This window comes from Otolemur garnettii, unplaced genomic scaffold, assembly GCF_000181295.1.
Source record: "Otolemur garnettii isolate 467f Iridium unplaced genomic scaffold, OtoGar3 scaffold00057, whole genome shotgun sequence".
In the NCBI taxonomy this organism is placed as follows: domain Eukaryota; kingdom Metazoa; phylum Chordata; class Mammalia; order Primates; family Galagidae; genus Otolemur; species Otolemur garnettii.
Genome location: NW_003852452.1, coordinates 1,944,371 through 1,968,475, shown reverse-complemented (window position 1 = coordinate 1,968,475; position 24,105 = coordinate 1,944,371). Strand labels below are relative to the sequence as shown.

General features: G+C 36.9%; 1 protein-coding gene across 1 annotated transcript in view; it reads left to right on the top strand.

The window, feature by feature from the left end:
- ABCC9 (ATP binding cassette subfamily C member 9) overlaps window positions 1-24,105 on the top strand; it is a 126,471-nt gene that overhangs the window by 46,364 nt on the left and 56,002 nt on the right. Inside the window, exons 15-21 of the mRNA XM_023514704.1 lie at window positions 2,769-2,873; window positions 7,062-7,134; window positions 11,143-11,248; window positions 17,786-17,824; window positions 19,134-19,235; window positions 21,332-21,416; window positions 22,728-22,808. Coding sequence (XP_023370472.1) covers window positions 2,769-2,873; window positions 7,062-7,134; window positions 11,143-11,248; window positions 17,786-17,824; window positions 19,134-19,235; window positions 21,332-21,416; window positions 22,728-22,808 — 591 coding nt within the window. The remainder of the gene's footprint in view (window positions 1-2,768; window positions 2,874-7,061; window positions 7,135-11,142; window positions 11,249-17,785; window positions 17,825-19,133; window positions 19,236-21,331; window positions 21,417-22,727; window positions 22,809-24,105) is intronic.

Sequence of the window (24,105 nt, the reverse complement as noted above, 5' to 3'; positions counted from 1 at the left end):
TTCTTAATCCATTAAGAGACATCAGCATTAGAGAGGTCAATGAAAGAATGATTAGCCATTAGATAACATTGAAATCCATGGAACTGAACCGAACCACTGTCTTGAGGGTTGTGTCTCAAAAATTTCAAAGAAATTCTTTAAAATTTATACATATATTTTTCATAAGAGTAAAGGAAAAAGGTATTATTCTAAAATGAGTCATGTTATAAATTAAAATTAGTTATTCTGTCACTCTAAGAAAAAAATATGAATAGGCTTATCATTCATGTGACCGAGTAAAAATGTATATGCTGTCTTCTTACTGGAACTGATTAGAACTTGGAAAGCCTTTACTAGATAGTCAGTCTGTATTAATTGTTTTTACATCACATTTAAAACCACTAAAACTAGTTAAGCATTTTGGCTTTATTTATAGACTTGCTGTTTTTCTGCTTTTCTGGAGTTACTTTCAGTTAAGTTGTTCTATAGGGGCAGGTGTGATGTTGTCTGAGAAGGATGCCACACATAACTGAAGCAGAGATGCTTCAGAACGGTCGTTTGCTGTTGAATGCTTGATTTATTGAAATGTTTCCATCCTAGTGTGTGGACACAGAAAGACAGACAAAAATACGTCAGAGAATGTCAATACTTTTAGGCAGCAGGAAAGTGAAATATTTGATTAGAACCAGCCTCATCACACTCTACGGATGATCTTAGACAACCAGAGAACTCATCTGATCATCCTTCAGAGGTGGAGTCAGCTGAGTGAGATGACATCAGGAAAGAAACACGGGAAGGTTAAGTTCATGGAATTAGGGAAATTTAAAGATTTTTTCTTTTTTTTTTTGTTTGTATGAGATGAGGGACAGAAGAAAAACCAAACTGACAAAAGGTTTTTGGAAGGGAAAAAAGAATCTCCTTCAAATGCATCCAATATCTTCAGGGTTATTGAAACCAGACTGGACTTCTGATGTCTTTCAGGGTCATTCATCACTGCTGTTGGGCCAAACCACAAATGACAAACTTTTTAAAACGGAGTAAAAAAAGCTGTGTGCTTGAAAATAACACTAATGGAAACTCCTTCTTGAGCGCCCTTAAGATACTATGTATTCTGTAAAAGCTTGGAGTTAAGTGGTTTTGGCTGTAGAATGTCCATGGAGAATTAGTGACATGCTAGAGCCAAAGGCTCTTCAGATTACATCTGTGGAACTCCAACTCAAATCTCTGTCAACACATCTCCTCTTCCCACCCTCTGCTTAGTTTAGTGAAGGGCATGAAGTCATTCCTTTTAGATCTCTGGGGGCAAGACAACTATAGAACTAACAACTCTAGGAGACTGATTTATACATAGGTATGGCTTGTTTTGTGTGGAAAATCTACTCCACTTAAAGGATAGTGGCTTTCTGTGTTTCATACAATGTACTCCCAGGATTGTCGATGAGGGCTATGGAAAGGAAAAACAAAACTAAAATAAAATTGCATGAACGCACATGCGCGCACGGCTTGCCTTCTCTCTCTCTGTTGAAATGTATGTAGTATTTTCTATGTGACACGGCACTGCTGGTACTTTATTTACTTTTACCCTTCTCAGTGGCTTTTTAATCTGTGTATTTATTTGCATGTAGCCTAGCGATGTATTATTTGATAGCATGATGTCCTGTTGATACATCAGTTGATGGAAATTGGAAAAGCAATATCTTGTTTGGATTAAATTATTGATTATTCAAGGACATTCCTAATTCCCATAGTAGAACCCAATGGACTTTTCAAAAATATAAACCTGCAATTCTGAGCCAAAAGAAAAAAAAAAGTTTCACAATTCTAAAATCTGTTGCTTTTCTAGGTAACTGAACAGTGTTACGGTATATCACTATTTAGCTCTTCATGATCTCTATAAAGTATCAGTATTTAAGTAAGACAGGTTACTACTTAGGTGGGAAAGTTTGCTTGCTAAGTTTCTGGAGAAGTTTTGAACTTCAAAATTTTTCCAAATTAGAGGTTTACAGAGCTAAAGATTCTACCTTCTCTTTAGCCCTTCATTTCTGTGTGAAATTAAACTCAAAAATAGAGAATGACCAATTTCTAATTATGACCTAACGAAGTTCACTTTAAATATTTGATGACTGTCACATCTCAGCTGGCGTCCGTGTTAGTCTGTCGACTAGGAACAGAACCAGAATATGTGATGTGGACTAGTTCGTTATACAAAGCTTATGGATTTTCATATGAAACATGGTACATCTTTGGGCAAAAAATTGTAGATCTTTATGTGGTTGTTAATCCATAAGGCATTTGTGGATGATATGCAGCTCAATCTGATTTTAGGGGAGTGTATCAGATCCCAAATCCTTCTGATTCAGAGGATGATCAAAAATGTAATGCTCACATGTCTATGAGCCTGACAGCCTGATGAGTGGATTCTGGTTGGATCTGAGTTAATCTGATCACATTTCAACGCAACACGTGGTATTTTATTGCCACCCCAGCACCACAGAAAGATGGTCCAAAACCTAATTGGTGACTTGGTACTTTGCGAGCATCATATACTTCATATTTTCATTTTTCTTAAGAGGTGCATGAATTAGAGTTATTATTGCAGCTTAACAATTTTTTATTCTTTGGGTTTTTCTAGGGGAGAAGCTGTCAAAATAATTAAGATATAGAAGCAATTCCCTTTACTTTTTTCTTAAAATTTAAGCGGGGAAGTAGCAATGCGAGTTAATGCTCAGTAAAACCTCAGTCTTTTCAGAAAGCTTCAACTTGTGCCCTTTTCTGTTTGGATGCAACAGCCAAAAACTATAAACAGGAAGCAGCCTGGAAGATATCACCTGGACAGCTATGAGCCGTCAACGCGACGTCTGCGTCCCGCGGAGACAGAGGATATCGCAATAAAGGTTCTTTTATTTCCCAGATCCTTACAGGAACAGAAACATTTATGTTCCTACTTTTGGGTCAAGTTCTGCAAAAGTATCCTAAATCAAGTGTTTCCAGTCTCTTCCTAGCAGTCATTAGTTCTTCACCTCCCACCCCCGTGCTTGCTCCAGCAGTATGTTTTGACAACTAAAGGATTAACCTTACTTGTGAATCTGCCTTAGAAGTTCATGTCCAATGTATTTCCTCTAGTACGCTTAGGTTTGTAAACCAAGTAAATTATTTATAGAGAACTCCAAATAATTGTTTCCAACCAGGAGAGCCTTAGACTAGTGTACACATCCACCCAGCTTCCTACATACTGCTTTTAATCTCAGTTCAAACTCTGGCCTCTTGTCCTGTCCCCAGGCCTGTGTACTTAAAGAACAGGCAGTCACAGGTACACCTGCTGGGGACTGATAGTCGGGGATAAGCCCCAGGGAGTGGTCGGTGTTACACAGGGACCGGAACAAATGCCTACAGTGGTCCAGGGTCTCTGGCCATCAGAGCCGCCAGAGTCCTAGAAACTAGCCCTTTTTGAAAACTGGCTGCATTAGCTCCTGCGGGATAGTGAAATCCTCTGCATGACCCAGGCCAATCACAGAGAGGTGGAGGCTCCGTACGGGGCGCATAGGAAAGACCAGAGTTACCTTTAAATCTTTTTTTTTCTTTTTTAAAATTTCAGAATATTAGGGGGTACACGTTTTGCTTGCATTTATTTTTTGCACGAAATGAGTCAAGTTTATAAACATGCCCCCCACCCAAATGGTGTGCTGTTCTTCTAAGCAAAACCTCACAGGAATGGAGAAACTCAATAGGCCAGAGCTACCTTTAAATCTTCTCTCTCTGCTTGGCACCTGACATAATAAGCTTCCCACACGACGCTTCAGTACCGCACTTCACAGTTTGTTATTGGATGAAATAAACTGGTGTTAGCCTTACCTCTGTCGTTAATTTGATGTGTGATATTTGGGCAAATTACTATGTCTTTCTGAATTCCAGTTTGCTTATCTTGAGATGGACATGCCATTTTGGCATAGTTCTTCTAAGAACTAAAGGATATGTCACTGTGAATTTTAAAAGAGATCTAATGATTTTTAACCTTGCCCAGGAAGTTTTATACAGAAGGTGCCAAAACAATGTACACATACACACATTTTAAGAAACTCGAAACTGTATTAAAAGTGTAATACTCAGTATATACTCGTATACCAATAACAAAAGATGAATACAAGTCACATTTGAACACCTCTTGTCATTGCAGAAGTCAAACGTGACTTGAGTATTACAACTTTTTCCTCTCTTAAGAATATGCGAACGTTATTTTGACACCCTGTGTGTGTGTGTAGATATATCAAAGACCTGGGCATCATTTTAAACAATGGTGCTGGTAGTTCCTCAGGCAATTATAATGTGCAGGCAGGGTTGTAACTAGAAGCTGTGAAAGGTAAGGAACAGGAGAGATTAGAAAGGATCCTCAATGCCCTTGGCTTCCCAAATGGGCCCAAATAATAGCTAAAAAAAGGACATCAATTTTTTCAATAGTCATTTCCTGTTCAATATAGTAGGATTCTAAAAATATGTCTTTTCCATGTATCTTATTAAATTTGTTTTCATTTTTAGGGTAAAAGAAAAAGGCTACTTTATGTATTTATTTTTGGCCGAATTGATCTTTTATGCGCGCATACACGCGCGCGCATGCGCAAAAGAGCTGCTAGTTAATGGCCTTGAGTTTGTGGTGCCTGTAAATGGTCACTATACACTATGGTTTCTGGCTCACCTTCAAGCCCAAATTAATTTTGTGTTTATGATAAGAACTCTCAAATTGCTAAGCACTCATTTACCATCTTGAAATATCTTTAGGTGCGTATATGGCCAGTTCCCTCAGAAAATCCTTAACATTGGCTACTTTCTTTCATCTCTCTCCCCTGAGATACGGTTACCACCTTAACTTTCCCGGAGGTCATTTCCTTGATTATCCTGGCTATGTGTGCCTCCCTCCGAACATAGTTTGAGGGTTTCTTTCTTCTTCTTCTTTTAGGTTAAATGTGTCTGTGTCTCCTCTTTTGCTCAACATTAGGAAGGTACAATTTGTTCATCTTGCAATGTGTAGTTGTAATTCATTCATTCTTGTTGCCAAATAGTATTATATTGTATAAATATATCAGAATTTGTCTGTTTGTTCTATTGATATTTGCGTTGGACAATTGGGTGTTTTTCAGTTTGGAGCTATGGCTGAGCTTTAGGGCATGTGCATCCTTCTAATTTTCCTAGATGTTGTTTTCCAAAGTGACTGAGCCACCTTACACTCCAGCAATACTGATTGAGAGGTCTGGTTGCCCCACATCTTTCCCAAGGTCTTTTTTTTTTTTTTTTTTGTCAAATAGTGTGTGGTGGGAGGAGATGCCGTTGTATCTTGCTGTGGTTTTTATTTGCATTTTTCTGATTACTAATGGGTCCTATATGTATCTATTTTGGCCCTTGGGTTTAGATTTGCTTTTTTTGTGAAGTGCTTGGTTATTTGTCCTTTCCCTTTTAATAAATTCTGGGTGCTTCTTCTTTGACAGTTATATGTGTTGAAAATTCTTCTCCCAGGCTGTGGCTTGGCCTTTCACACAATGTTACTATGGATCTTTTAGTGAACAGAAGTTCTTAATTTTGCTATAGTCTGTCCAGTTTATATAACTTTTCCTTAATAGTTAATGTTTGGGGATTTGTTCTTGTCATTTTATCTAAGAAAACTTTTCCTACCTAAAGGTCAGAAAGATTCTACGTAGCTTCTAAAAGGTTTAAAGGGACAGTTTTTACTTTTAGTTTCTTAATACACTTATAGTCCATTTTTTGAGTGTGTTTAGAGATGTGATTTAGTAAGTAAACCAGACATAAATGATTTATTAGTAAATTGTCATAAATTTAGTAGAAAATTGAGTGTAGCATTTTACTGCATTTAGTCGTACATCAGTAAGGCATGATCTAATTCTTTAAGATCTTTGGTGTGTTGTCAGTTCTACGTCAAGGACCTATTCGTGTGTGGATCTCTTGGGGGCTCTTATTTTTCTTTCATTTTACTTGTCTGTCTAATGTTCTACTGTCACGATGATTAGAGCTTTCTAAGAAATACTGATATTTTGTAGAGCAAGTCCTCACACCTTGCTGTTTTTCTTCTTAGCTCTACTTGGTCCTTTGGGAGAAAAAGGCTTAGGTGCTCTGGGGTGTACATCCTTAATTTTACATTTTCCCCTATATTTTGACTTAGTATTTCCTAATTTATTGCTTTAATGAAATTTTCTTATATATTTCGTTCTGCATTTTTACTTATTTTCCGCAGGAGGAAATGGACAATGATCTGTGTAAGGGCCTGCACAGACCCTCAAGAATTTAATAATACTTTTTAAAAGAATTTTTTAAAAATTTGTTTTCATTTAGGTGCAATTGGCATAGCATAGAATTAACCATTTTAATGTAAACATTTCAGTGGCATTTTTACATATTGTACCAGCACCTCGACTTAGTTCTACAGCATTTTTAGCACCTTGGAAGGCAACCTGAAACCCATTAAGCAGTGCTCTCTGTTTCCTACACCTTCTGCCCCTGGCAACAGCCAGTCTGGATTCCATCTCTATGGATTTGCTTATTCTGCACATTCCAGATAAATGTAATCAGACAAAGGTGAATTCTTTGTGTGTCTATCTAGATCCTGCCTTTAAATTTTCATTATTTCTTTCCATGGCATCTCCGACCACCATTCTTATCCACCCCACCCCATTTCCTACCCTGGTCATTAGGGTATTAGCTCTAATATGCTTTCTTAAGTATGCTCATATCCTTGTAAAATATGTAGTGTTGTCATAAGCATATGTATTTAAATGTTATGGTAGATGGTACCTTCTACCTGGACCACAGTCTTCTGCTGTACACATCACTGCCTTTTACTTATACCCCAGTGAGACACTGAGCTTGTCTATCACAAGCCCTGTTATCATCACCATCATTGTACCTACCTTCATGAACCTATGCTTAGATTTATTTATAGTATATTAACTGATTTTCCAAGGTCAAACAGCTACCTTGTGTTAAAAGAATTTTAGTACTTTATACACAAAAATTATTTTAATTAGAATTATTCTTTAATATCACACATATAATCTAAGTTCTGTGTTCTCCTTCTCTAGGTCACAAATGGATACTTTTCATGGGGCAGTGGTTTGGCTACATTATCCAATATAGATATTCGAATTCCAACAGGTAAGAATCATTTGTTATACATTTTTGCCATGGTTAACTGTAACAGCCATGGTTTTCCAACAAGACAGTCATCCAACAAAAAGAGAAAGACCTTTTAATGGCACGAATGTTATTTAAGGATACTGATTTGTACCATGTTGCTCCTGAGCCCCTCTGATTGTGGGAATGACTGGGAATTAGGAGACCTGCCTTGCCCTACAGAGTGAGGGCCTTTGGAGAAGTTACCTACTGCTCATTTGCTGATTTGTGTTATTTATTTATTTTGTGAGTTACCCTCAGCATTTATGTTATTTTTTTTATTTCAAATTAATAAGAGGGTACAAATTTTTAGGTTACACTGTTCTCACTTCCAAGGTAAAGTTCCAGTGGTGTAAGAACCCTCACCCAGGGGGCGTGGTATCCACCCAGGCATTGTGTCCATTAGGTGAGATCCCTTTGTCCTCTCTCCTTCTGTCAATCATCCTCCTCCCCTGCCCCAGTACTAGACTTTCTTTGTATTTTATTGTTCATGTGAGCATGTAATTGTTGATGTGTTGGTTCACACTAGTTTTGAATACATTGGATATTTATTTTTCCATTCTTGTGATACTTTACTAAGAAGAATGTGTTTCAACTCCATTCAGGCAAACATAAAAGATGTAAAGTCTCCATCTTTTTAATGGCTGAATAGTAGTCCATGGTATACGTACACCACAGTTTGTTGATCCATTCATGGGTTGATGGGCATTTGTGTTGCTTCCACATGTTGGCAATTACAGATTGAGCTGCAGTAAACATTCTGGTGTAAATGTCTTTGTAGGAAAATGATTTTTGTTTTTCTGGGTAGTGATTTGTGTCATTTAAATAATAGGGTAGTTGATTTCTCATATTGCTTAAGGAAAATTTTAAATTTGTTCATGGATATGTAATATTTGTACACATTTATGGACCCATATATGAGTAATGGGCCATGATTAAGTCAGGGTGTTGGGGTATCCATCACCTATAATTTCTGAGTTGAGACTATTTCAAATTCTCTATTCTAGCTACTCTGAAATATCCACTACACTCTTGTTAACTATAGTCACCCTACTCTATTATCCAATATTAGAACTTATACCTTCTATCTGACTATCTGCTGGTACTCATTGACATGCCTTTCATTACCCCCTCCCACCTTTCCCAGCCTCTGGTATCTATTATCCTACTCTCTAATTCTTTCTCTTTTTTTTTTGAGACAGAGTCTCACTTTATCGCCTGCCTTCGGTAGAGTGCCATGGTGTCACAGCTCACAGCAACCTCCAGTTCCTGGGCTTAGGCAATTCTCTTGCCTCAGCCTCCCAAGTAGCTGGGACTATAGGCACCCACCACAATGCCCAGCTATTTTTTCTGTTGTTATTGCAGTTTGGCCAGGGCTGAGTTTGAACCCTTCACCCTTGGTATATGGGGCCAGAGCCCTACCCACTAAGCCACGAGTGCCACCCCCCTATTTTCTAATTCTATGAGATCAACTTTTTAGTTGTGACATGAAAGTGAGAGCATGTGATATTTGTCTTTGGCTTATTTCACTAAACATAATGACCTGCTGCAAATGATATGATTTAATTTTTTTAATGGTTAAATAGTATTCCATTGTGCATAAATGCCATATTTTCTTTATCCATTCATCTGTTGATGTTTACTTAGTTTGATTCCATATCTTTATTTTCGTGAGTAGTGCTGCAATAAACATGTAAGTGTAAGTGTCCCTTTGATATACTGATTTCTCTTCCTTTGAATAAATACCTAGTATTTGCATTCCCACCAATGGGAATGAGTTCCCTTTTCTCTGCAACATTGCCAACATCTGTTTTTTTTTTTTTGTCTTTCTAACTAGGGTAAGATGATCTCTCTTTGTGGATTCTATTTGGATTTCTAGGATGATTAATGCTTCTATGAGTTTGACTATGTTAGATATCTCTTATCAGTGGAATCATATAGTATTTGTTTTTCTCTGATTAGCTTATTTCACTTAGCAAATTCCTCTAGGTTCATCCATGTTATTGCAAATGGAAGGATTCCCTTCTTTTTAAGCTTAATAACACCCTCTTTCATGTATATACCACATTGTCTTTATTCATTCATCTGTCGATGGACATTTGCATTGGTTTCCATATCTTGGAATTGTGAGTAACGCTACAGTGAACATCAGGGTGCAGATATCTCTTTGAGAACCTGACTTTAATTCTTTTGTATAAATACTCAGAAGTGGGATTGGATCATATGGTGGTTCTATTTTTAATTTTTTGAGGTGCCTCTTACTATTTTCCATGGTGGCTTCTCTGTTCTTCATTCCCAGCAACAATATGCAAGGGTTCAATTTCTCCACTTTCTTGCCGACACTGGCAATCTTTTTTATTATTTTTTTAATGATAGCCATCCTAGCAGGTGAAAAGTGACATCTCATTATGGCTTTGACCTACATTTCTTTAATGACTAGTGATGTTGAACATCTTTTTATGAATCTGATGGCCATTCTTTCTTCTAAAGAAATATCTATTCAAGTTCTTTGTCCACTTTTAAGTTGAATTATTTGGTTTTTTGCCATTGAGCGGTAGGAGATTCTTTTATATTTTGGATATTAACCTCTTATTAAATAGATGGCTTGAAAATATTTTCTCCCATTTCTTTTTACTCTGTTTATTGTTGCCTGCACAAATTCTATTTTGACATACTTCTACTTGTCTATTTTTTATTTTGTTGACTGTACTTTTCTGAAAAATCAAGGGAACAATTTCCAGGATCAATTTCAAGAAGTTTTACTCCTACGTTTTCTTCAAGGATTTTTACAGTTCCAGGTCTGACATATGCTAAATGGGTAACTTCAATATATTTTTACTAATTTTTGTGTATGTTGTAATGTATGAGTCCAATTTTATTCTTTTGTATGTGAATATCCAGTTTTTCCAACACTGTTTGTTGAAGAAATTGTGTTTTACCCATCATGTGATCTTGACATTCTTATTGGAGATCAGTGAACTGTATATGCCTGGCTTTATTTCTGGGCTCTCTCTTCTGTCCCATCAGTGTACATGGTTATTTTCTACTGATACCATACTGTTTTAATTACTATAGCTTTGTAATCTATTTTGAAATCAAGAAGTGTGATGCCTATAGCTTTGTTGTTCAGTCTCAAGATTACTTTGGTTATTTAGAGTCTATTGTGGTTCCATATGAATTTTAGGGTTTTTATTTTATTTCTATAGAAAAATGCCATTGGAATTCTGATCAGGGTTACACTGAATCTGTAGATTACTTTAGGTAGTATGGACATTTTTAATTGCATATTAAAATTAAATTATTTAATTTAGTTTAAATATTAATTCTTCTAGTTTGTAAACATTAATTCTTTCAGTCTTTCCATATATTTGTGCCTGCTTTACTTTCTTTCACAATGTCCTGTAGTCTCAGTGTGCAAGTCTTCTACCTCTTTGGTTAAGTTCATTCCTAAATATTCATATAATGACAAACAATCCCAGAAGGAAATTATGAAAAAGTAACATTAATACATCAAGATGAATAAAATATTTGGGAATAAAACCAATAACTTTTGTTTCAAATATCTGAATAATTGAATAGAAAAATTTTTTGACCTGGTTTGATAGTAAATTGGGATTTTTTCTATTGTACATGCAAGTCAAAGTGAAAAAATGGCAAGCCTGTCTTAATACTTCACCCAAATCACTTTCACTCCAATTATCCATTTTAGTCAAAACTGACATTTGCTCCTGAATGAACTGAATAATAATTTAAAACTATCTAGATGTTAGTCAGCTATTCTCATAGTTTTAAAGATAATAAATAAAGATCTATTTTAATTTTTATTTCCTTTTTCTGAAAGATATACGTTTTAGGGAAAGGAGCTGTTTAGAATACCTTTTAGCTGGAGACAAAATCTGATCCATAGATTATGAAATAGTACTCATTTCTAAATGAGGTTTGGTTATATCTTACTAAGAGAATTTGTGATCTTTTGTTTCATTTCTCTAGGTCAGTTGACCATGATTGTGGGCCAAGTAGGGTGTGGAAAGTCTTCTCTTCTCCTTGCCATCCTTGGTGAGATGCAGACACTGGAAGGAAAAGTTCACTGGAGCAAGTATGTGTATTTTTAATTGTTTCTGTTACTGTGTCACATATCTGATAATCTTCTAACAGAAAAATCTAGAGCAATAGATCCCCATGTTAATTTTCATTGTTGTTGTGATGGCCACTGAAGTCTTTGTCATGCAATCTTTCCCCAGTCCAACATCATCAAGATTTTTCCCCACACGTTCTTCTAAGATGTTTATTGTTTCACATCTTAGATTTAAGTCTCTTATTCATCTTGAGTTAATTTTTGTAAAGGGTGAAATGTGTGGGTTGAGTTTCAGTCTTTTACATGTGGTTATCCAGTTCTCCCAGCACCATTTGTTGAATAGGGATTCTTTTCCCGACTGTATGCTTTTGTTAGGTTTATCAAAGATCAGATGACAAGTAGAGACTGATTTCATCTCATGGTTTCCTATTCAGTTCCAGATGTCTATGTCTCTATTTTTGTGCCAATACCATGCTGCTTTGATTACTGTGGCCTTGTAAGAACTACTTAATTTTCTTCTATGGTGTCCTTAGTATTTGAAATGCAATATTTTAGGATCAGAAATATTTCAGTGATACTGACCTTTTTGAAAAGTGTTTGTTGTCATTGTCCTATTACTCTTTTCATTCCAGAATAAAAAACTATGAGCCCAGCCCAATAAAGAAAGGCATACGACAATTAATTAGAACAAAGCTAAATTAGAAATTATTGATATTGACAGGTCACTGATATGCAAGGGCTTAGAAGTCCTTCACTTCAGCAGACTAAATTGTTTGATATTTTTTAAAGATCAAAACAAATAAAGCAAAACAATAAACTAAATGTGATGGTAAGACACCAAGTGCCTTGTTGTCATTCTTTCATCATCTCATGTGTCTCTGGTTGCATAAATTTTATTTTTAAATGTTTCCTAATACATGGGCATGAGAAAAAGCCAATAAAGTACTCTGACCTGTTGCAGCAAGAAATATTTACTTTGGGCAGGAGACAAGGCACTGCTACCCATGGGCACATGTGTCTGACAGACACTTCTTTATGAATTGATACATTTGATTTAGTCTGACATAGGGTAGCATCAGAAGAAAAAAGTGAGAGGAAGGAGGAACAAAAAAAAGCCCAAAATCTTCATAAAGCTAAGTTGCACATCAATTTTTCATCTAGTTATGCTTCATATGTGTTTAAAAGCAAAAGTTCTGCTGATTTGAAATTATCCTTTCCTGATTGTCATGACAAACAGTGACTTCTACTAAAATCTTAGGGGATAGAACTAAAATTCTTTGTTGGATCATGGTTTCAGTGACAGAGTCCAGAATGTGTAATAATGGGGGTAATGATGTGAGGAATAGCCATCATTTATCTTTGGCTTCCTTTCCTTTCTTTTTTTTCTCTCACTCATGCCATCAACCATCCTACTCTTCAGTCCCCATGTGTCTTGATGTTCCATCTTCTACCAACTTGGTGCAAACAGCTTTATGAAAGTGTTTTTGAGACAGAGTCTCACTTTGTTGCCCTCGATAGAATGCCATGGTGTCATAGCTCACAGCAACCACCAACCCTTGGGAACAAGCAATTCTCTTGCCTCAGCCTCCCAAGCAGCTGGGACCACAGGTGCTCACCACAATGTCTGGCTATTTTTAGAGATGGAGTCTCGTTCTGGCTCAGGCTGGTCTCAAACCTGTGAACTCAGGCAATTCACCCGCCTGGGCCACCCACCTCGGTGCTGGGATTACAGGCGTGGGCCACCATGGCCAACTTGTTTCAGTTAGTTTAAGACAGATGAATTAAGTAGTTATTCTTTTTCATGTGACTTGGCCTGGCCTGAAGGAATAATAACACATTGAGCCAATTTTCCAACATCAGATGTGTACAGCACATTTGTGCCAACAGATTGACTTTCCTTTTTCTAGATACCATTCCTGATTTAAGCTTGCAAAAGTCACTCTACCACTTCATAATGTGTCAACCATAATACTTGGAAGTTGCTAGTGTACTGTATCAACTGTACCTTTTACTGTTGAAGGAAAATATATACAAGTCCTGTATGGAGAGACCTTCAGAAGTAAAATGTTATTCTATTTTCCAGAAGAGGATTTTCCATCTTTTCTTTGACATCTTTGTTCTCTCTTATTGTCTTCAGTGCTATTGACACCCACACTGAATGGTAGAAGATGAGTGGAGTCATGGAACAGGTTATTTTCACATAATTGTGGACTCAGTGCTAAATCCCAATAATTTATTCTCAGTCCTATTTAATTTTCCAATAGCTTTTGAAACTGTTCATCACGGATGACTTCCTAAGAGTAACTTGTTTATTGGCTTCTACCACATTTTCATTTAGGCATGCATTAAAAATATTTATTTCACACCTATTATATGTAAATCATTGATGAGTCACTGGGGGATAAATAAATGAACAAACAAAACCAGGTCTCTATTTTCAAGAATCTTACTGTTTTGAGGAAGAACTACAAGGAATTAATAGAACAATTTGATGATTAATTATTTGATGAAATTTTTATAAATATCAGAAAGGAGAAGTACAGGATTTTATAAAAACAAATAATAAGCAACCTGACTGAGTTGGGTCTGTGGGTCAACAAAGGCTTCCCTGAAGGGGTGAATACATAAATGATACATGAACTTGCATTTTAAGGAAAAGCAAAAATTAGTAATCCCAAAAGACAGGAGCTACAATAGCAGTGGAGAGAAGAGATGGGGAAGAATATTCTAACTCTTCTTCAGTCCTTCTGGCTCTCTGTATACTGAGAAGAAGTAAAGGTTTCCCTCCCTCCCCCCCTTTATTTATTCCTCAGATTCTATCTTTGACTTCAGCTTCTCTACTAATGGCATTCTGATACACATTTTTTGCCAAGACTTTTCTTCTGAAGACCTAATACCTTTTCCAGAAAGTCTTTTAGAAGCTGCACATTCAGCACATCCAGGTTGAACCCCTATACTGACAATTCCTAAGCCTGATTCCCTTTCTGTGTCTTGGTAGAGGTTCATCCCCAACCCCTGAAGCTGCTTGATGAGAGCCCAAATCAGGGCCCAGAGATTTGACCTAGACCCTTCCTTCCCTATTGCCCTCAAAATTTAACCAATTGGTGTATCCATTCTTTTAATTTTCTTGTGCCTGTCCTTACATTTAAATGTCTATTTTAACTTTCCTTGTTCAAAATTTGTCATTTATGTGGACTTTTCACTCTACTATCTCCAATATTTTTCTTACATGCACATTGTTGCCAGATAGGCCTTTCTGACATGAAAATCTATCTACTTCCCTCTTGCTTATAATTTTTTTTAATTGACTAAGAAAAGCGTACATATATATATATATATATATATATTCCAAAGATCTTTGCATGCCACATCCGAGGTCTTAACCGGTCCATGTCTAACTTTTAAAAGTTATATTCCACCATTCTGCCCACCCTTAACATATGTTCCAGTGACACTGAACTTTTGGTGGTTCTCAAATGCTGCTTTTGTAGTGAACCCCCCAGATTGGTGGCCTCACTCTTCTAGTGTCAATTCAGATGTTAGCTTCTTGGCAAAGCCTGATCTTATTGATCCCAAGACTTGGATATACCATGTCTGCTGGTGCCTCTGTAACTTGTTCCAATCCTTACTAACCTGTCAGACCAAAAAGCCAAAGCATGTGATCTTTCTTTATATACTTCACATTTGTCCAGCTTCTAGATTTTTGCTATTTTTATTTGTAGATGAATAAGTCTCTCCCTTCCTTCCTTCCTCCCTCTCTTCCTTCCTTCCTTCCTTCTTTCTTTCTCTCTTCTTCTCTCTTTTCTTTGCCTTTCCTTTTCTCAGCCCTCAGCCCCTAGCAACTCCTATTCTGTCCTTTTCCCTTTGTTGAGAAACAAAACAATGTTTTCACTTATTGTCTCCAACTTGTTCCTTTCTGTTCTTACCTCAGTCCACTGTAATCTGGTGCCTACCCCCCACTTCACTGAAACTGTTCTTTTCAAATCCATCAGTGGAATCCTCGTTGTTAAATCCACTGGGCCTGTTTGGTCATTATCTTCCTGGATCCCCTGACCACTTGACATTATCATTGTACCTTTCATCGTCATAAAGTGTCCTTGCTTAGTTTCCAGTAAAACTCACAGGCCAGTTTAGCTCTTACAACTTTTGCCCGTTACTGTTCTTGGTTCCTCCTTTAGATTCCTCTGCCTTAGCCATTTGTTTCATAGCGACTTTTGCCGGGCTCTGTCATGGTCCTCCTCCTTTCTGTGTTTGTGCATCCTCTCTGGGCAATCATATACTTCCATGACTTCATTCACTTTTCTCTTTTTGTTCCTGCTCCATTGTCCTATGAAATAAGCTAGAACTGCAGAAGCCATTTATTGGCTTTTCAGTAATAAAGGATGGAACCTGAAGTTCTTAGTATCTAAGGACTATATTGTGATGGAAAATCACTCTCTAAAGTCTTCATTTGTGTCCCAGATCTCTCCCGAGCTTTAAATTCTGCTTCCTGTCCATGGTCATTGGGATATTCCTTAGGCAGCTTAAACTGAATGCATCTGCTGTTTAATTCACCATCTACCGCCATCACATGTGCTTCCTGTCCCTGACACCTTCCTCTCCTTTCTCACTTATTATCTACTCAGTCGCAAGATCTGAGGTATCTTTGTGTCTTCTCTTCATTCACCATCACTCCTAACTCACACAGCACTGCCCTCTGATCTCCATGACTCTGATGGCCTCTGTGGGCTCTATATCACATCCATCCTTATGCCTCTGATTCATCTGTTACATTCTGCAATCAGAGTGATATTTCTAAACTAAACCTCTCTCTCTCTTTCATTAAACCTTTTCAGTACTTTTCTGTTATTCTGAGGAAAAGTCCCAGCTCAGTAAAATGATTTATGAGCTCTTTCATTATCTGTCTGTGCTGGCTTTATGAAGTTCATTGCCCTTTACCCTTATTTTTTCACTCTGCTAAGTTTACATCAGTTCCTTGTATGACCAGGAAATCCCACGGCCATCCAATACTGTATTTCCTCTGGGTCTGAAGTACTCTTGGCCTTTTCTTTATCTGTTGAGCTTCCTCTTAATTATCCTTCTGGCATAAACTCCATTGTTTACTCTGATTTGTGAAAGGTGGCTTGGTTCTGTGGTCTTGGTTCTTGATTCTTTATCTGTACCCTAATAGTTCCCTTCACCCTACATATTTTAGCATTTGCTCACTTGTCATGCTCCCACAAAAGTGAAAACAGCATGAAAGAAGGAATGGATCGAGTATTCTTGGCACTAAGGGGTAATCAATACATATTTTTGAATTGATACTGAATCAACAGAGTTGGAATTTAATCAATTACTATTGAAAAAAATTGATGGCTTCTTAATCCATATCTCCAGCTTGGGCTGACATTTTAAATTATCTCACAGGCATTTCCACCTGGATGGCCGGGAGGCTCATTATTATATCATACTACTTTCAGCCACCTTCCTCCTCTCTTCCTCAGACTAGTTAAAACCATTGAAGTCCTCTATTGTTTTATTACCATTTTTTTAAAAAGTCCAAATCTCTTTGTATTGAAGCCATATTATGTGGAAAATATCATGTGTAAGATGAGTGTTCTTTTTTATGAGTAACTTTAGCCAGTGAATGATCATTACTGAGAGGAAATGTTTAGGCAGAGATTGTTTTTGTTCTTAGCTCTATTCGCCATCCCAAGATGTCATTAGCAGTGTGCAATAGTGAAAACCACCATTAGTAACTCTGAAGAAATATCACTAAATAACATAATTAAGTAAATTATCTCCACCCAAACATATGATGCTTTCCAAAGTCAAAAAGGATTGATTTTTGGAGTTCCTGTAGGCTTTTTATTATGCATGTAGTTATTGAACTTAGGTCTTTCAGAATAATGGGATTGAACTGACCTTAAGTATTAAAAATTAGAACAATACAACAAGGAAAAAGTCTTCAAGTATTTTCCCACATAATATAGGAATACCTAAATGTGATCATTCACATCTTAGCCTTTTATATAAATCATATCAATCAGTAATTAATTATACACCCATGTCATAGTTTGACATCTTGTTCACATCTCTCTTTCTTAAAAGGTCTTGAAGGACCAGCCATGTTTTACACACCATTCATGTTTAGAGCCCCCAAAGTATTTCTTCTGTCCATGCTTTAGGGTAGTTAATTACAACTTTAAATAAATTAAATTCAAAGTTTAAAGATAGGTGAGACTTGGAAGCTGTATTCTAGAGACATTACCCAAGTTTACAGTTAATTGGAACAAAGTTGAGACTAGAACCCAAATCATTGTATGAACCAAATCTGCATATGAAAGATAATTGTTCTATCTGTGGGAATCTAACTAGGTAATTATTTCCTAGCTGATGAAGACATAAAAGAAAAGTTTTATTTATCTATTTTGTCTTTGAAATTAATATTAAAAACCTCTTGGGAAATGTAGCTCTTTAATATGTCCAATATTTGTTTTATCCCTTACCTGATATATACGCTCATTCATTCTGTATGTGTTCTTCATAATTAATGAACATTATTTGCCATACTTGCAGTGTAAATGAATCTGAGCCTTCTTTTGACGCAACCAGAAGGTATTATTTCTATTTTAACCTAAGTTTAATAAGAATAACTTCCTTCCTCAGACTTTAATCTCCTACTCCTGGTCATTTTGTTCATTCTGATGATAATAGTTATTTATCAATGTGTGCTAGTATATTTCCAACAGCAGTGGTTCTCAACCTTTGCAGGCTGCTGAAAGAATTAACATGCCAAACACAATGTCTCACTGTGTCCACTGGTAACCTCTCAGTGAGTCTCACAGGTCTCAACTTGGGCTGAAACTCAAACTGTCTTCAGTAAACTGGGTTTGGGATTTCATTTTTAAAAATGTAAGAATTAATGTATATATATGGGCTGTGAGCTAGGCACTGGTGGAGACTAGGAAGTGGAGATGGAGAGGAAACTGCTTTATCTATGGAAAAGAAAAACAAGCCCTTAAACAGCAGAGGGACGGGAGGCAGACGTGTCAGAGGTTGGGAACCGCTGTTCCACTGCACAAAATGTGATTATCTAAGAGACTGCGAGCGTAATATGCTCCCAAGACGTAGAGTTTCAGGAAGACCATTGCACATCTCTAACTACTCTTTTTCTTAACCTTACTCTCATTTAACCTTAATTCCTTAATTAGTACTTACAGATCATGAACTAACTGTGGGAGTCTGACCTACCCCTTTACCATTCCAATTCCATCTTCTGATTTATCTTCAGCTCTTATGCATTTTCCTAATTATGACAAATTAAAGTCAGATATGTATTCATCTGGTAGAATTTTCAAGCCAAAAAAGTGGAAGGGGGAAGGCGATTTTTTTCAATAAATTATTTCTATATGTTTTGAAATAGGTAGCTTTAAAATGTGTAATTTCAATATGGAAAGGGACTCCTCTAAATATTCTTTTTTTGAAATATTACCTTAAAATATATTGATATGATTGAGCCACAAAGACATATTATAATGATATTATCACATCTTTTTTTAAGGTGTGCATATAAAATTCATAGTTACATAAAGCGCTTTTCATATAAAGTGAAATATCTGTGACTATTGGAGAGAATGAATTATTAAGCTTTTAATTATTTTTTAAATGATAGTCATTTTAGAAAAGAAATTTTCAGTTAGTACCTTATTCATTAAAATACTTCTTCAGCATAGCAAAATTAAATTTTACATAGTATGTGACACTTTGATTAAATTCTGATCCCTTTAATTTAGGTGGCATATTTAATCATTTCTTAATAAGGTTGGTGATCCTTAAAATTTTCTCTTTAGAGGTTTTTTGTTTTTGGTTTTCTTGGTTATGCTAAAATAATCCTGGCATTTTATTTTTCTGTTCAATTTCTCAGTAGGAACAGGTATTCTGTGGCTTATGCCGCTCAGAAGCCTTGGCTATTAAATGCCACAGTGGAAGAAAATATTACCTTTGGAAGCCCTTTCAACAAACAGAGGTAATTGTGAGTTTAGAAAATTTAGACCTGAAATGTCAACTATTTCTGATCCTTGTGTTTGGTCAATGTTTTCTGGAAACTTTACATCTGGGACTTCCTTTCATCCCTGCTTGCCCCACCTTCATCTCCTCATCACCAAGGTCTTTGAAATCAATTCCCTGAAGACACAGCTCATTGGATGTTTCAGCCCATCCTATACAGTTGAGGAGACCAATTTGTACACCAAGACTGAAGAGCAGCAATTAAAATACGTGCATGCCTGTGTCGGGGGGATGGGATAGGAGGTGTTGTTTAGGTCATTGGTGAGGAGGGAAAGAAGGAAAGAAATGCTAGTGAATTGCAGAAGGAAGGTTGACTATGGAGAGAAGAATGTGGGATCGGAGGAGTTGAGTGACAGAGCAGCCAGACTATGCCATCACCCAGCCATCTTTTAAATACCACTGCCATATAGGGCAGGTATGACCCTTTTTCCTCAAGCCACTCTCACAGTGGGTCTTAGGACCCTAAGCTGAGTCTTGAAAGTGAAGGAAAATTGGATAAGGGGAGTGGTGTAAGAAAGGAGGGGGGGAGGAAAGTAGATGGTGTGGGAGGAAAATTCTGTTGGAGCGTTCTGAGCAGACAGAAAGAGAAAGAGACTCAGAAGGCTGAGACCAGAGAGTGGAGGGTCAAAAAGGCAACTGCATGTCATGAGGCGCATCTGGGCACACATGGCAAGCTTTAGAAAGGGGAATAACAAAGTAAGTGTTATATTTAATACGGAAATAAAAGCTGACAAACAGATACATGTCAAGGAAACATTTCAGAGTTCCTTGGAATAATTGTCCAGAAATGCAGTGTTTGCTGCCTGCCCTTGGGAGTGAGGGTAGAAATGTAAAAAATGAGATAATGGAGAATAAAAATTCTAAATTAGGAGTGGATAAATATGAACAAAGAGAAGAGGGGAGAATCAAGAATGATTTGAATATTTTAGGACTAAGCGATTAAGAATACAGAGCCACCGAGGTTTACCCAGCACCTCCAGTCCCCACGCGTGTGCTCTCTTGCCCTGCTGTGAGTGCTGTCAGTCCTCACTTCCTCCTTTCTCCTTCCTGAAGAGTGCAGGATAGTATGCAAGGACACTCCCCCGTCCATACTCCTACACTTTAGCCATTGCCTCCCATGTATCATGAACTTTTTCAAAAGCTTCTGAAGCTCTGATACTTTTATTCTGGAAAAGTAAGCCCAAGTGCCCATCAATCCACAAATGGATCAATAAACTGTGGTATATGTATACCATGGAATACTATGCAGCCCTAAAGAAAAACGAAGACGTTACCTCCTTCATGTTTACATGGATGGAACTGGAAAATGTTCTTCTTAGCAAAGTATCACAGGAATGGAAGAAAAAGTATCCAATGTACACAGCCCTTTTATGAAACTAATTTATACCTCTCAAATGAAAGATACATCTTAATTCTAGCCCAAGAATATGGGGAGGGGGTGGGAAAGGGGAGGGGAGAAGGGCGGCCGGGTGGTGGGAGGGTGACCGGAAAGATCACCTATATATCTGTCTAACAAGGGTACAGTGAACTTTTCTAGAACTAGAATGTAAATGTTTTGACACAATGACTATGCAAATGACATGAAATTTATGTGAACCAGCTTGATGAAAGTATTTCAAAATGTATATGAAAACACTACACTGTACCCCATGTTTGCATTAATGTATACAGCTATCATTTAATAAAAAAAAAAAAGAAAAGAAAAGTACTACTCACCTCCTTGAGTACGCCTTAAGCACCTTTTTGTAGCCTTGCATCTTCCGTAGCTTTTCTTCCTCTGTATTCCAGGAGTGATTGGGACTCACTGCCACTATAGCACCTCCTCACAAGTTTCACTTTTATCTGTTTCTTTATCCATCTTCGGATCCACGTGCTTTTTAAGGGTAGGAACTCCTCCCTATCTATCTTTGTATCCCCAAATCTAGTATAGAGGCTAGTATATGAGAAGTTCTTCAGTAAATGTTTTATTTAAGCTTCCAAGATACTGAACCTGGTACTTGGTTTATGGGCGGTGTATTAACAGTGATCTAAAAATTCCGATTGTTTCTCCCAAAGGTACAAAGCTGTCACAGATGCCTGTTCTCTTCAGCCAGATATTGATTTATTACCATTTGGAGACCAAACTGAAATTGGAGAGAGGGTGAGCTATGTTTAGTTTAATTAAGCAAAGGACCAAAGTCTAGGAAAGTCTTCTGGTCATTTTTATTCTTTAATGGAACATAATAAAATCTGAGAAATAGGAATTGTGTGTTGTCCCAGTGACAAGTTCCAGAAACATGAGGACAGGCGTCCTTTGATGCTACACTTACTTAAGTATTTATTGAGTAACCACCATATATTTAACATTCTCCTAGCCACTTGGGAGTGCTTAAGGAAAATAAAACATAGCCTCCAGCATTGACCAAATGTATTTTTGCTTACGTGACCTTGCCATAATGGGTTTGAAACCTGAGATTGCTTCTGAAAACTTTTTCCACATTTGTCAACATCTGTTTAGTCTTATTAAAGTGTTCTTTATTCTCTGTAATAAACCTGTTTTACATTGATGTCATACTAACTCTAATAAGCTGGAAAATGTTTATACCTGCAATTGTTATAATGATAATGACCGAATTTTTTAATGTTCCTAAGTGTCAAGTACTGGGCAGAAGCTACTGGGGGATGCATCATCTCCTTTCCTAATGAATCTGTGTTACAGTTTTTGTTGTCATCTGCATATTACGGCTGGGAAAACCAAGGCTGAGGGAGATGCACGAATTTGCCCAATGGCAGAAGTAGTGGTGTGGCCAGGATTAGGCTGACTCTGTGGCTTTTGTTCTTAATGGCTATTCTTTTGGGCTTCATGGTATAGTGTTAAAGGAATGAACCTTGTTGATCCTCACTTTCCACGTGTGTCAAATGAAAACAATACCAACATATTGGCATTGCTACGATGAATAAAAGAAGTGAGACATGTAAAGCCATGTACGCAAGCCTGACTCATCCTAATGCTCAATTAATACTAGTTTTAAAAAGTTTATAACCAGTGACTTATGAAAGCATAGTATTGTGTAGTACTATTTAACATAATCTCTAATGTCAATTTTAAGAGGTATATATGCTAAGTAAACTATATGCATAGTTCAGGAAACTAGAAAAAAATCTTGGTATTGCTTATAATGCTTATAGCATTCATCAAGTATTTTGGTTAACAATACTCTGCACAGAAGACCTCTCTTTCAAAGTGAAAGGAGGATTAACAAATCAGTCAAAAGCCATCTTGATGTTATTTGAGCACTAACCAATAGATGGTTTTCACTTTTTCTTACCATTGTTATCACAGTTTAATTAATAAGCTACTAGTAATACTAATGTAAGTCTTTTTTAGAGACACATATTCTAAAGGTAATTTTTAACAACAGATCACTTACTAATGGAACAAATGGGTATTTGTGGGTGTTTTCTTCTCTAGGGCATCAACCTGAGTGGGGGCCAGAGGCAGAGGATCTGTGTGGCACGAGCTCTTTATCAAAACACCAACATTGTCTTCTTGGTAAGAGCACGGCCTTCACTTTTATTTCTATTTCATTTTACCCTCTAGATAAATGAGTCATTAAAAAGATAAGTCAAGTAACTCAATGATAGAATAACTTGCAAAGTTAGAGTACATTGGGAAAACAAATCTTCACAGTATAAATCTGTAGAAGGTCAATGTATAGAATTCAGAGTTGTGGGTTCCAGATTGGTGTCCCAGAGATCGAGATGCTCTAAGAGGTTGCTTATCTGAATTTCTTAACCAGAAAGATCACCCTGACTTGTAGAATCATGGAACTCAACAAAGTCTAGAGGTAACTTGTTGTAAATCCCCACCTGTTTATTATAAGATGACTTTGAGCATCATCTCTAACACATTCTTGATGGCCCTCTCTGGAAATACATGGCTTACTTTAAGACTGTCTTTTCCTTGCTGGGGACTGTACAAGTGTCTTGTTGCTGCTATAACAAATTACCACAATTGGTGACTTAAACTATATAGATCTATTCTGTTATAGCTTTTTAGATTAGAAGTTCAATAATGTATCAGCAGGGCTGTGTTTCCTTCTGGAGGCCCTCGGGGAGAATCCATTTCCTTGCTTTTCCAGCTTCTAGTCTAAAAGCTGCCCACGTTCTCGGCTCAAGTTTGCCTTCCTCCATCTTCAAAGGCAGCAACCTCACATCTCTCTGACCCTTGTTACATAGTCACGTCTTCCTTTCTTCACAGCCAGGAAGGAAAGCTCTCGCTTTTAAGGATTCATATAATTAGTTTGGATCCAGTTGGATTATCTCCTCATCTGAAGGTCTTTAATCTTAATGACCTCTGCACAGTCCCACTTGCCATATAAGATAACACAGTCACAGGTTCTAGGAATCAAGACCTGGGTATTCTGGGGACTTATTATTGCACCAATTATAAAGAGAGATTTTATAGTTGGAAAATTATTATGTGATTGATATCTGCTCCTGCGTATTTTGCATTCATTGGCCCTAATTCTGCTTCTGCGACAATATACTCATATATTACTTTAAGCAGCTATAGGTCAACCTTCTAATATTACTATCACAACTTGCCCTGGTTTACATTTCTCCAAACAAGCATTACTGCTTTCAATTCTTCCATAAATGACAATAAATGATAATAATTTTTATAACTTTTCTTAATCATGGATGTAATAATGTTTCATTATTATAGTCAGAATCTCTTTGAAAAGTTATGTGCTGGATGCACTCTGATCAACTCAGATAACCTTCAAACTATTGAGTTTTATGATCTAAACCTCATACTTGGTTGCAAAGCAAAATAGAAAAAAAAA